The sequence below is a fragment of the Taeniopygia guttata genome, chromosome 14 (genome assembly GCF_048771995.1).
Source record: "Taeniopygia guttata chromosome 14, bTaeGut7.mat, whole genome shotgun sequence".
In the NCBI taxonomy this organism is placed as follows: Eukaryota; Metazoa; Chordata; class Aves; order Passeriformes; family Estrildidae; genus Taeniopygia; species Taeniopygia guttata.
Window position 1 is genome coordinate 16,147,947 of NC_133039.1, and position 13,822 is coordinate 16,161,768.

General features: G+C 42.2%; 1 protein-coding gene across 4 annotated transcripts in view; it reads left to right on the top strand.

Annotated features, from left to right (window-relative positions):
* The window catches only part of CRAMP1 (cramped chromatin regulator homolog 1), a 49,109-nt gene extending 38,029 nt beyond the window's left edge, over positions 1-11,080 (top strand). For 3 of the 4 annotated variants that reach the window (XM_012576478.5, XM_072935513.1, XM_072935511.1), the window contains exons 15-21: positions 214-318; positions 960-1,138; positions 1,678-1,746; positions 3,073-3,307; positions 3,619-3,783; positions 4,431-4,576; positions 6,802-11,080. In XM_012576478.5, the coding sequence (XP_012431932.1) occupies positions 214-318; positions 960-1,138; positions 1,678-1,746; positions 3,073-3,307; positions 3,619-3,783; positions 4,431-4,576; positions 6,802-6,969 (1,067 nt within the window). In that variant the 3' untranslated portion in view covers positions 6,970-11,080. The remainder of the gene's footprint in view (positions 1-213; positions 319-959; positions 1,139-1,677; positions 1,747-3,072; positions 3,308-3,618; positions 3,784-4,430; positions 4,577-6,801) is intronic. The other variant, XM_072935512.1, reaches the window with a different exon arrangement.
* Positions 11,081-13,822: the final 2,742 nt, after the last annotated feature.

Below are 13,822 nucleotides of genomic sequence, written 5' to 3' on the forward strand. Positions count from 1 at the left end.
TCCAATAGCACAGCTGCACTTGCTGTTGCGTGTCAGTGTCAAGACACTGATTAGCTCACATCACTATTGTAGCTCTATTCCATCATGTCCACTACTTGCATTAATGCACCTTGCTGCTGTTTGGAATTTATTTTCTTCCATTGAATTGTGTTGTGTTCTGCTTTAAAGGTGTTAGATTTCAATTGCATGAAAGGTATTAATGCTTCCCCCCAGGGAGAGGTTCATTTCGGCCAGTCCAGTCCTCACTGACTAAAGCTGCTGTTTCTCGTCCAATTGTGCCCAAAGTTCTTCCAGCACAGGCCACCAACCATCTGTCTAGTAAGTCATTCTGAATTCTGCAATAAAAGCCATGCTGGTATCCTCCAGGCAGGTGCTGTCTTGCAGTAGAGAGTGGGTTCCATAATTAGAACAATTAATGAGGTGAAAACAGTGGCTGCTGTGTTTTACCTAGAGGATTCTTTTGGGATAAGAAGACATTCAGATGTTTGAAGTGGATTTTAAAAGGTCTGGGTGAGGTTGACCCTTACAACTTAAAATTTTTACACAGATTCTGCATGGCTGTCAGAGGCAACATAGAAAAATAAGTCTATATTGTTTCTAGACCTCCTCTAGTAACCCATAGGAAATTTCTGGAAACTGCATAATGAAATACTTACCAATTTGGAGGACAAAAAAGAAAAGAAAAGAATGGGAAGAGAACTGGGGTGTTTCTCAGTTATTTTGATATACCTAGTAAGAGGTTGGAACAGGGCAGAAAAGTTAACATTTTAGCTAAAGGCAGTGTTACCCTTGGTGCAGAGAGGCAGCTGACCCAGATGATCAGATCATTACCGTTACTGCTTTTTTACATAGGCTGAGTTTTGACTCTGGGTAAGTTTAAAAAAATCATCTTTTAGAGAATCATAACAAAGTGAAGAAGAAGCTTGTAATATGTTTTTTGGTGTTTTGTTTCACCCTAGGTGCTATTGACTTGGCAGCTAAAAGTGCTGGCATTATCCCTGGTAGTCCCATGCCTGTCCTGGATGCAGATGGTTTGCCAGGTGTGTCTCCATTGTCACCGGATGCAGTGACCACGGTAGTGACAGGACAGGAGCAAGCAGTAGCACATCAGAACAGAGGCTCCATCACCACTGTGGAGGTCAGAGGCTCTTCAACAAGCTTTTTTCAAGTGCTTAACTGTCTTGTTCTTTCATCGTATGAAAAAGCTGTATTATTATGACTCCTCAGTGAGCTTTCTCCTGGGGCTTGCTGTTAGGCGCTGCTGTTCATGACAGACCCAGTCTGTATTGTGTACTGTGTATTTGGGGTTGAGGGATCAAAGCATCATCTTATTGAATGAATTTCCATCCTGTGAAATAGTTTAGAGCTGGTAGAGCATTGAACTTGGCCATCCAGAAATCTGGCTTGAAAAGAAATAATGGCATTTCAGAAATTCAGCAGGGAATCTGGGGCAAAACATGGACTTTTTGGGATTGTATTTGGAATGGAAACTGTAATTTCTCCTTGCTGTTTCTTCCATTGAGACCCAGACACATGTTAGTCCATGTCATGTTCTCAGGGAGTTGATGGACAATTTCAAAAGACATGAGATGTATGAAGAGCACAGATAAATGGTGATAGGCCTTTATCTCTTCCCTCCCCAGCTGGTCACTCACGTGGTTTCTGTTGTGCTTGCAGGGCTCAGGCCCAGGGTGCCGGGTGCCATACATCAGCCTGCCAACCCAGCCCGAGCAGGATGGCTTCCAGGTACAGTGTGCAGGAGGAATGGGTAATGTTCTGTGAAAACACCACTGGTATTGCTAGTTAAAACTCCATACTCCCGGGTAATTGTGCACCACTGGTACTGCCTGGTGGAAATGAAATCCCTAGCATCTGAAGAGGTTTAAAGAAATTTAGGAAAGCTGCTTAAATATGTGTTGTGTGCCATTCCCTAAAATTAAAGTGATGCTGACAGTCCCTCACCTGTGAGGGACAAACAAGCTTTACATATCTCTTAATAGAGTGGAGGAGTTTATAATCGCTCTGCTGTATTTATGTGTGTATTTTAGACATCACAAGGAGACATTTCAGCAGTTTGCAGTCCTGCTGCCTCACTGTAGCTAAAGGAGGATTATTAGGACTAAAAGTGTGATTGTAATGTCAGCATCCTTTCCAGAGATTCACTGTTCATTGTGCAGGATCCAGTAAGACATAGACAGATACTTAAAGAGTAACTGTGATGGCTCTTGATGAGGCTCAGCAGGATGAGTGTTGTCATCCTGTCCCCAGGCTGTTTTTCTGGTGGGATCCAGGACCTGGTGCTGGATTTTTAGGCCTCATAATACAGGCTCTTCTTTTCTTCAGTGGAAGCACTTTCCACACTCCCTGTGATGCCTGCATGGGAAAAGAAATAGTTTGATTGGAAGGGATAAAGGAGATTAAGATTTTTTTATGGGACAGATGTTAGGACATGAACCTATGAGGCATTTCTTGTGGTAATGGGGCCTTGGGTTCTGGTTCTTACTCTCAAGACAGCTGTGTATACACTACATCAAAAAAAAAAAAAAGTTACTGTTCTGAAATGTGGTATTGCTAATGACACTCCTAAAAGATCAGTTGCATTTTGGGAAATCTGGCTGTAAAAAGTGAATAAATGTGAGTTACCAGTTTAAAATATGTGTATGCTCTTCCAGAAGTTAAAGGGATTTTACCTATACAAAGACAAATTAATACAAATCTATTGGGAACTATCTTGTAGATATATCAAAATTATGTTAATTTTAAGACTATGCTTGTTCTGTTATGTAGGCTGTTTTAAAAATTCTTTGGAATGTTACAAACTGATATTTTTTTCAGATTATTTGGCAGGATATGTGCTGAAGCATATTTGTTTATGCTTACAGGTACTTTTCATTAAAATAAGACATATTTATTATATAAATAGTATATTCCTCTAATTTAGGCATATTATCTATTGGATTTTTTCCCTTAGAAGTCTGGTTTAAATCTGATACTCAAGAGCCAAAATGTTGCTTTTTAGTTTTCTGAGTTCTTATTAACTTTATGAACACTTAATTCCATTTCTTGTAACAGGGTACATCAGTCCTTTCTCTGCCAGAACTGGCCAAGACTTCTCTCCAGAATGGTCTGTCCACCCCCCCACTTCCCTCATCAGAAGCTTCCAGTACTCGGCTCTCTCCTCCCAATGTTTCTGCTCTCTTGGATATTTCTCTGCCTGGACCACCTGAAGATGTGCTTTCCCAAGGCGAACCTGCCTCTCAGATCAGTGATTCCATTATTGAAATAGCCATTAGCTCTGGCCAATACAGTAAGTCGAAGACTAGCTGAAGTCTGCCTATCAAGTTTTAAAAAATCCCTGACATCTTACATGGCGGCAGAAACTTTTCCAGGAAGCAGTTCTTGGGTTATGAGGTTTTTGTGGGTTTGGGTTTTTTGTGTGTTTGTTTCCAAATACCTGTTGCAAATAAAATTCTGTGCCTGATCTTTATTTTCTGGCAAATATAGGGCAGGTGGGTTATTGTTGTTTGGGGTTTTTTTCCTTTCTAAACAAAAACTGTTGCAGTGTCCTATAACTTTACTATATTGACTGAATTTGTGATCCTCAACATCGGCTTACAGGTGAAGGTGTTTCTCTCTCTCCTGCAAAGCTGAATGGCAGTGACAGCTCCAAAAGTCTCCCGTCCCCATCCAGTAGTCCTCAGCAGAACTGGATTGCGTCTCCTACCCATGATCCCCAGTGGTACCCCAATGACTCCACGGACTCCTCCCTCAGCAGCTTGTTCTGTAAGTGTCCAGATGCAGAGAAGTGCAATCAAAAAGTGTTTTCCTGTTAACAAAAAACCCCAACATTGTTTATCAGAAGTGAATCCTTTGAAAAATTGTAAACCCAGTAGGACATTTGTAGAATTATTCCAAATACTTCTTGCTTTCATTTCCACAGTGTTGCTTTGAGTACATTTTCTCTCTCTTTACAAGTCTGTTCCTGGAAAGATCCTGTTGCTATATTGGGGCTTGTAGCTTGGGACAAGTAATTCCTTGGCAGTTCCTTGTAGTCTGTTGGGAGCCTGACTCATTAGTTAGGGTGAGACATTTGGACTGTTTGTACCAAAATGAACAAATGTCTTTAGTTCTGCTGGTGTAAAAACAGACTTTGTTGTGTGCTTCATAAGTACTATCTCAAAGACATGAGGTGACTCACAGGGCTTAGTTGAGATTTAGTTGTTGAGAAGTTTTTTTAATTAATAATTCATGGGGCCAGTATAATAAGTCTCCTTACTCTTAGCAGTGTGGTGATGCTGGCAAGACATAATTTTTAAAAATGGAAGAAATGGATATCTGTCCTCCATTTTGAATTTCCTTGCCCTTCTTTTTTATCCTCCCAGTTAAGGACACTTAGTGAAGTGACTTACTGATGTGCTTTTTCTCTGTAGCAAGTTTCATCTCCCCAGAGAAGGGACGAAAAATGTTACCAACTCCAGCTGGGAACACCAGTGGCACCTCCTTACTGGGACCCAGCCTGCTAGATGGAAACTCACGGGACTCCTTTGTGTCACGGGCCCTGGCAGATGTGGCAGAGGTATGTCAGCAAATTACACTCAGAGTCTGCTTCCTCTTGCAGTGCTGGAAGTTACAGTTACTGGGTACTGTCTCTCAGACCTTCCTGAGATACTTCAAACGCAGAGGTGCTTTGACATCTGCACTTTAGCTCAGTAGATGAGAATTAACAGTCATAACATAAAGTGTAAAATTATCTGAGGGTAATTACCCGACACCAGAGCTGGTGTGAGAAGCTGTGTGAGCACCTTCAACCAGGTTCTTTTTGCTCAGGGAGGTCATATTCACCTGTTGGATACACCTTTGTTCTGACAGAGAAAGATTCTATCATTCTGTTGTGTGTGTCTTGCTTTGTAGAGCAAGAACTGAAAATGCTGAAGATAAGAGCAAGATTAATAGTGATGCAGCTACAATCCAGTTGGAAGCCTGGTAGGAAAAAACAAATAGGTTTAGAAGGAAGAAGTAGGACATGGTTCTGTGCTGCTGAATTAGTTGTCTCTGTTGGCAGAAGTATCCCTTTGTTTTGAACTCTTTTGAAGGAGTAGAATGAAGCCCAGCAGCTTTTAAAGCTGTGACACACTTAAGGACAGTGCTCCCTTTCAGAGGGACAGACTGGAAGAATGAGCTACACAGGAACATTATGTAGCTTAGTAAGGAACATGCAATGTCCTACCCTAGGAAGGGATTAAGGAATAACCCCACAGCTGGGGACTGGCTGTCTGGGAAGCAGCTCTGCTGTACCTGTATATGCCAATAGACATGAGCTGAGCATGATGCATGGCGTATTCAAAGTTGTGGAACCAAAGATTACCCATGATATCATGAGTTGTTTTTAACAGTAGCATGGCCAGGATATTGAACAAAATTATTGTTAACATGCTCAACTCTGTAGAGTAGTAGCATCTACCTGCGTGAGACCATGCCTAGAATATTGTCACTAGTTTTGAACACCCAATATATAGGAGAGAGAGATTAACCAGAGCAAGTTCAGCTGAGGTTTACCAGGAGGATCAGGTGGTGGAAAAAGGGTGATGTCTGGGCTTGTTCAGAAAAGGCTTCAGAGTGGGAGGGACCCTGCTGCCTGCCAATGCCTGCAGTAGAGAAGATGTAGCAAGCCCTTTACAGAATGGTGATGGGAGGTGGGAGAAACAAACAAAAACTGAACTGAGAAAGGTTCTGCTTTATCTATAGAAAAACTTCACTTTGGTGATAGGCAGGCAAGGAAACAGGATGCCCAGAGATGTTGCACAGTGACTGTCTTAAGAGTTTTCCAGGGCTCACATCAGTAAAGCTCCGAGTGAGCTGGTCTGTCCTTATAGGTGAACCTGCTTTGACCAAGCAGCTGAATTAGAGACCTGTTCAAATCCCTTCCCATCTTAGTTATCCCACAGTTTAGTTGTTAACTCAGTACAATACCACATAACTTATAATTTTTTGGCGACTTTCCCTTACGATTTGGATAAGGAGGTTCTGTATAGACCATGTAACCGGGAGCTGCAGCAAGCTCATGCTGATTTAGTGTGATGTTGGCAGCTTCAGACCTGAAACACAGATCCACTTCTGGCACAAATATGAAGATTCTGTTTGCTTGGTGGTAATAAGTTGTCAAGGTGTGTTCTAATTAAATAAATATGTGATAATCTATTTGCATGGTTTTGAAGTGACATTGCAGCCCTCAGTATTATCAAAGTCCCTTTAGAAGAAAATGGGGTAAGCCTCCATGTTATGCACAGGAGAGCAGCTCCTGTGGTAGAGATAATGTCTTTAGACCTGTGCACCTTAATGCTAAATTGGAGCAGGTAAGACCCATTGAGACTATGGGTGGTTAGGTTTTTTAGAAGCTTCCATTTAGTTGTGGATGAGAAGAGCTGTTCTCTAACTCAGGTCAAGTGAGATAAAGTGTCTCTTTCACATGAGGAGAGGCTGGGAAGGAAGCTGAGGGAGCCAGACTCTTCTCAGGATGAGAAGCTGCAAGCAAAATTTGAAACACAATAAATTCCACCTGAAGACATGAGATCTATATTGAGGTAATCAGGCATGGAAAAAGGGTACCCAGAGAGTTTTCGAATGTCTGTGCGTGGGGATAAATTCAGCACCTGCCAAGGTCCAGTGCAGTCTGTTCTAAGCTGATCCTGCTCAAGTGAGATGGTTGGATAAAATGCTCTCAAGATGTTCCTTCCAACCTCAATTATTCCATGAAATTGCCACTGACATGTAGCTTATCTCTTCTCTCCTTGTCTCTTCCAGGTGGTGGATTCCCAGCTGGCTTGCATGATGAATGAGAACAGCATAGATTACATATCTCGGTTTAATGACCTTGCCCAGGAACTATCAATACCTGAGCCGACTCGCAGGGAGATCCTGTTTGATGGAGGAGGTGGTGGTGGTCCCCCAACTGGGGATCTGTCACAGTAAGGGAATGACCAGCCGGCTGATGCAGACTACTTCAGCTAAGTTGGAGCTTGCAGAGCTAGAACTTGATGCGGGCAGCAGCTGAATCTTGAGTTATCCCTGTCCTGTGTGCTTCTTTCTAACAGAGAGGCACTGGTTTCAAAGATCTCAAGAAGTACTTGCAAGTCCTGGAATGTGCAATATGCTGGCAACAATAGAACATGGAATAACATTACAGGAGATAATGTGTCCCTGCATCAGCGATGTAAGATTGTGGGACAGTCCTGGACTTGTACTTTGGAATAGTCTAACCAAGCAGCTCAAGTAGAGTTGGGATTGCCACAAGCTCCTGTTTATGAATTATTGTTTGTGTAGTGATCAAAATGCCATGCTTTTGGATCCCCGTGAAATTTGTGGAGGATGAAGGGTAGGTGTGGGTAGGGGAACTATTGTGTATCATGACATGTCCTAGTTGGCAGTCTTCTTACCAGTCAGTCAAACTGAAGTTCTTGCACTCTCTCCAGGGCACTGCCACTCCTTGATGCTGTGTTCTTACAGACCACTCTGTTCCTTTGGCTCTTTGACCATTCCAGTGGGGCTCACGCCAGCTTGTTTGTTTGATACGGGAGCTCTGATCCACCCTCCTTCCATGCTGCTTGGATCCCCGACTTTTAAACCCCATCACATCACAATCATCATCATCATCACCCTGACTGCACTCATATTCTTAACCTTTTAGATTCTTCAGCACATTGCACAATTCACTCTGTGAGTGGGAGAGTACTATATTGCTCTCCCTGAAGAACAGTTGCTTTTTAGGTCTGGAAACATAGCAAAAGAGCTTACACTAGGAAAACTGTGTCATAATTAGTCTTGGCTTTGCTGGAAACATGTAAATATTGTCATCTTCACAAAAACTCAGGATTTACCTGGGAGAGGAAATAGGAAAGAATATTGTAATGTGTAGGAACAAATACTAGGTTAACACTACTTAAAGCAGTTGAGATTGGTTTTGTGTTATGAAGAGAAGTGTCAAGTCCTAGCTTAATCCCTTAGTCCTTCCCTACTTCCTCTTTCTTCTGTGAACTCTGGATGCTCTGTAGTACCTCACCGTCATTCTTCATTACAGTCACTCCCAGGCATGAGTGGGTCTGGCACTCCCTCTCTGAAATCCCTGTGCATTTAATGTTGTGTTTTCCTCTAGGAAAAACCCAGATACTGATTCCAGTGGATTCAACAGGATAGCAAGTTAATAGTTAATCTGTAGTTAATTTCTGGGAGCTGGTTGTCTGTCAATTCTAGCTTTATAACTCAGGAGACTTTTTTTCCCTTTCCTTTCTTCTTTCCTTTCCTGTCCTGAGCAAGAATACCCATGTTGTGCCCCTTTTGTAAGCACTTGTCTGTTTCTCCGGTTAGAGGATGTTCCTTGGCTGGTATGGATAGCTCTGAAATTTTCCAAGGGGCTGCTCCCATATACGCCTCAACTTTGTATTAATAATGAATAAACAAACCTTCTCCATCCTGTAGGCTGTTATCATGGGTTCATTTCCCAGCTTGCACTATACTTGGTAGATGTAGTTTTGCCTGCCTTTAGCTACTTGTAGGAGGCATTCCTTTGACTGGGAGTCTATTGTAACTTGCTCACAATGCACTGACACTGCTGTTCGCCCAATCCGTTCACTCTGCTTTAGGCCAATGATTTGTAGCTTCTAGGGAGTTGGCCTTTTGTTTTCTGTCATTAGGAGAAAATTGAACAAGTTTTCTGATGCACATAGAACCTAGTGGAGAATTCTGACAGAATTGTCAGGAAATCACATAAACCTGGAATAGGAAAAGTTGAAGGCTGTCACAGAAATGAATGCTAGGACCTGTTTTGTTCTGAGCATTCCCCCTTGGTATGGAGAAGACACCTGTTAATCTCGAGAGTTATGCCCACTAAAACTTTTCAGTTTTACTTAAAATTTGGCTGTGTTTTGGTTTGGACTTTCCCAGGTTGTTCCCTCTTGGTTTTGGGTTCCTCATTTACTAACACTGATTATTCTATATGCTGTGTCTCCAGAAATCCTTCAGGTTTGCAGGACAAAAGTAGAAGGCACCTACTATGGCTGTGGATTACAGAACGTGCAGGAGGAAATGTGTTACAGTCTAATCAAGTACTGTCTAAAAAGAAATCTGAACTCTCATTCTTAAACTTCTAAATATTGCAAGAGTAATGTGAGGGTCTCCAATGTATTTGTAACTTGCCAAACTTTTCATCTTCCCTAGTGATGCTGGTAACACAGTGGATATGACACTGGGTTTGGCTCTGAAGTTGCCTAGAATAAAGGCCAGTGTTGCTGTACTTGCTGCAGGAATGGAGAGCAGAGCACTTCATCCTGATCCATGAAAGCTTTTTGCCTTGTGACACAAGGAGCTGTCAGTTGCCTTGCCACAGCCTACCCTGGGGGAAGGACCCAACTGCAGAATGAAGGCAGCACAAGTGGCTATTTTTGATGATGCCATGACATCAGAAACTTTTAATACCCTGAACCTTTGCAAGTGGGCTTGATCCACCCAGTAAATAACAAAGTATAAATTACAGAAATCATTCAGCACTCAGAATGTTGGGGTTAGAAATGTGCTTGGCATCAGCCCATTAAGAGTTGGCATTATGAAGCAGAATTTGATTTCAGAAATGTAATGCATTGCAAACTGCTTTTTAAGAATAAAGCCCTTTGAGGAAAAGGGAAGAACTTAAGAATAATTAAGATCATTGTGGTAATTCTGAATTGATGCTGTATTTGTTACCCTTACTATGTGAATCATTTAAACACATCTCTGATTGGACCAGCTCTAGATTTTAAGTGAATGTGCTTTACAATAGTAGTCATCATCATTTTGTGCCTGAGACTGCTAGGGAGTTGGTGTATACACACATGCACACACACAACACCACACACACACAGACACACACACACATGTGCATGTGCGTATGCAGATGGCGGCGGGGGGGGGGGTGGTAATACTCAAAACTTCTTCAATTTTAATTATTTCAGCTTCCCCAACAACAGTTACAAAATCTATGTGAGGGACAGTGTCAGGCCAAGCAGACATCAAAGCAAGTGACACTGAAATGCAGACAGTATCATTTCTGAGGTAGAAGTGATTTCATTAGGTTAGTACTTTCCTGGTACCTATGAGGTGTTGGAGAGGACTAAGGGACGCTAACAGTCTCCAGGTCTAGGATTAACTGCTCTAGATTTTTCCCTCTCAGTGACCGTAAGGCAGTTCTGAGTAGCTGACAAGGTAAATGGCAGAAGATTCAGTATCTCATCACCACGGGCTGGGTGGAGAGCAGTACCATAGCCCGAGGCTGGATCCACCCAGGTGTGTGTGCACACACTGACAGAGATCTGTACAGGGTGCTGCATCCTGATCACTCACACAATCATTTTATCCTGCATCCCTAAATCTACTAAGCATAGGAATAGTAATTGTTTTTCATACAGCATTGTTAAGCCTTTTTTTGACACCCTCTATATTTCTAAACTGAATTAAATGGCTTGATTAAAATCTAACCTATAAAGACATCTCATTTACTGACAGAGGATCCCAGAGGAGAAATTCAGTTGCATTTTGTTTTCTACACTCAGACTTCAGATGCATTTATAAGGAAAGTACTGCACTTTTTTTTTAACTTTTTCAAACCTTTCAATCTGTTAATTTCACAAGTTGTAAATGTTACCTAAGTGAAACCTTGGCAAGCACTACGGCAATAAGTTATCATTAATAATTGAAACATGATAACTGCTTTAGAGCTTATGGTTCTGGCAGCAAAATGTAATGCTGTTTCTTTTAATAATAGTTAAGCCATATCATCTAAGGTTTCTGGCTTGTTTGAGATGTGAATTTGTTTTATAGATTATAAATATACCTATATAGTGTATGTATAAAGCAAAATGCCTGTCCTTATTGATTATTTTTTGTACCATACTGTAAATTATGTTATTTATTCTTTACCAATTTTGGAAAAAAATGTTTTGGTTATTTAATATAATATACAAAAGCTGTTAAACTTCTTCTGTTTAAATTTCCAATTCAACTTGTAAAGCTGTTTTTATTCTTGTGCATAAATACATACTAATACTTGGTCTAACTTGTGTCCAGTGTGTTCCTTGCTGTTCATGTCCTCTCAGATTTTTTTCATTTAAGCTTTATTTACATGGTCATGGCATTGTGGGAGTTAAGATTCTTCCATAAGGCCAAGCCTTTCAGGGAGATTTGATTGCAGTGAAATCAGTTACCAAATTCCCACTGGCATCTCCCATCCCAGAATTTTGATGATTCTCGCCATGATCAGAGAAAATGCTGGTAGGATTGTTTTTGCTTTATCGCTTGCATTCCCAGTAGTGTCTGCTCATGGTGAGTTTCAGAAATGTGGCAAACCAGAGCTCTGGTTATCATGAATGGCCTGTCTGCGGCCATGGGTACCAGTAACAAGGGGGAGAAAGAGAGAATAGCAATCACAAAAACCACCAGAGAAATCCCAACCACCACCACCAAGAAGGTACAATAAAAATGGTAGTGTTTGTCTTGGGTTTTTTGTTTTTTTTTTTTTCATTCACAGTTTGAGATAGGCAGAAACTAGGCTGTGAAGGTTGTATTCAGGCCATCATGTTTTATACAGCCACTACCAGAAACACCTTTTCACCCCAGGACTGAAGAACAGGAAGCCCTGAGAGGGCTGCATAGTCTATCTTCAGAGCTTTCCAAGATGAAACTAACTAAAGCCCATAGAAAGGTGGACTGACCCAGCACACCCTGCTTTGGGCAAGTTGGACTCGAGGCCTGAAGTTCCTGTGATCTAGGTCAGTAACACTTTTAGAATTTTGATCTCTACAACATACAAAAAGGCAGCTTTATTGTTGCACTGAGAAAGTGCAAGTGTGTAATCAATTAGAAATTAAGAATTTTCTAAAAAGCTCAATATAAGTTTTATTAGTATTTTGATACTTCCTTCCCATCCAAGAAGTGCATAGTTACCTGTCCTGCCTGTTTACTGAGAAAATTGGTCTATGACCAAGTCTGAGCTCTTTCTCTGCAGCTTCTCCCCTGTACTGGCTGTGAGCCTTTGTCAGCATAAAAGACCTCTAAATCTTTTCCACCTTCTAATAAAGCTGCTACTGAATCTTCTTTCAAAATTTAGCTAATTTTGCCCTTAATGACCAAAATTTAAGACTGTGAAAACAAAAGGAATGAGTCTGAAAAATTACTAGCAAAACAAGATACTGCAGTGATAGTACATATTTTTCATGATTTTTTGTTAGCTTTATTTGATTTGTTTTTTTCAGTCCTTCAAAACAAAAGCAGCAGTATGCTGCTAAATTTATTCCTCTGAGTTTAATCCTTGACATATCACAGCTGTAGAGCTGTGAAATAAAACCTTCAGCTGAAAATGTTAGCTTGTAATGTTATAGTCAATGAAAAACGGTTAGGCCATGCAAATGCTGGCTTTGCAGGTGCAGCTATACCATCTCTTCCCAATGCAGATTGTCCAGGCAGCCGGTGGCTTTCATATGGCAGTCATCCCATGCTTCAGCCACAGAGCTGTGAGCAAAACATGGACACATGCCAGGCTGCAGAATGGATCACAGCAGCCAGACTCTGCTCAACACTGCTGGCAAACCCCTGTGCACACTGACAAGGCCAGATAAGGTATAGAGGCCCAACACACAACAATCACAGAATTTACCATGTTGGAAGGGACCAGAGTGGGTCATCTGATCCCATTTCCCTGCTCAAGCAGGGTCATCCCAGAGCACATGGTATAGAGCTGTGTCCAGATGGTTCTGGAATATCTCCAATGAAGTAGACTCCACATTCTCTGCAGTGTTCAGTCACTGTACAGTGAAGAGACTCTTTTTCATGTTTGCGTGGAAGTTCCTGGGTTTCAGTTGCTGCCTTTGCCCTTGTTTTACTGGCTGACACCAGAGAGAAGAGCCTGGTCCATCCTCTTGATATTCATATACATTAATGAGGTCCCCTCTCAGCCATCTGTTCTCAAGGTTCAACAGGTTCAGCTCCCTCAGCTTTTCCTCATAAGAAGGATTCTCCAGACCATTGACCAACACTCTGATAGAACTGCTCCAGGAGCTCCATGTCTCTCTTGTACTGTGGGGTCCAGATGTGTAAGCAATGCTCCAACTTTGGCTTCACCAGGGCTGAGCTGAGGAGCAGGATCATCTCCCTCGACCTGCTGGTAATACTCTTTCTATGGCCTGGACAACATTGCCCTTCTTGGCCCCAAGGCATGCAGCTGGTCAGAGACAGATAGCTGTGCACCAGGACACCCAGGTCCTACTCTGCAGCACTGCTGACCAGCGGGTCAGCTCCCAGCCTGCAGTGGTGACCAGGGCTGTTTCTCCACAGGTGCAGGACCTGCATTTCCCCTCGTTAAATTTCAGAAGGTTCTCTTACCCATCTCCCCAAGCTGTTGAGGTCCCTCTGAAGGGCTGCACAACCCTCTGAAGTATCGGCCATGCCTTTGTATCAGCAGTGAACTTGCTGAGGACACATCTGCTCTTTCATCCAATCAGTGATGAACAAATTATACAACACTGAGCCCAACAGAGAGCCCTAGGGGACAACCACTAGTGACAGGTCTCCAGCTTTACTCTGTGCTACTGATCATGGGCCTCTGGGATCTGCCACTCAGGTAGTTCTCAATCCATCCCACTGTCCACTCATCCAACCCGCTTTTCTTGAGTTTGACTATGAGGGACTGTGAGAGAAAAGCAAGGTGGGCAAAGAATTTTGCTTGCTTCCCCAAGTATGGATTACCCGCCACTTGCTTCGCACTTCACAAATGGTACCTGCTCGTTGCTGGAGGATGGATAGA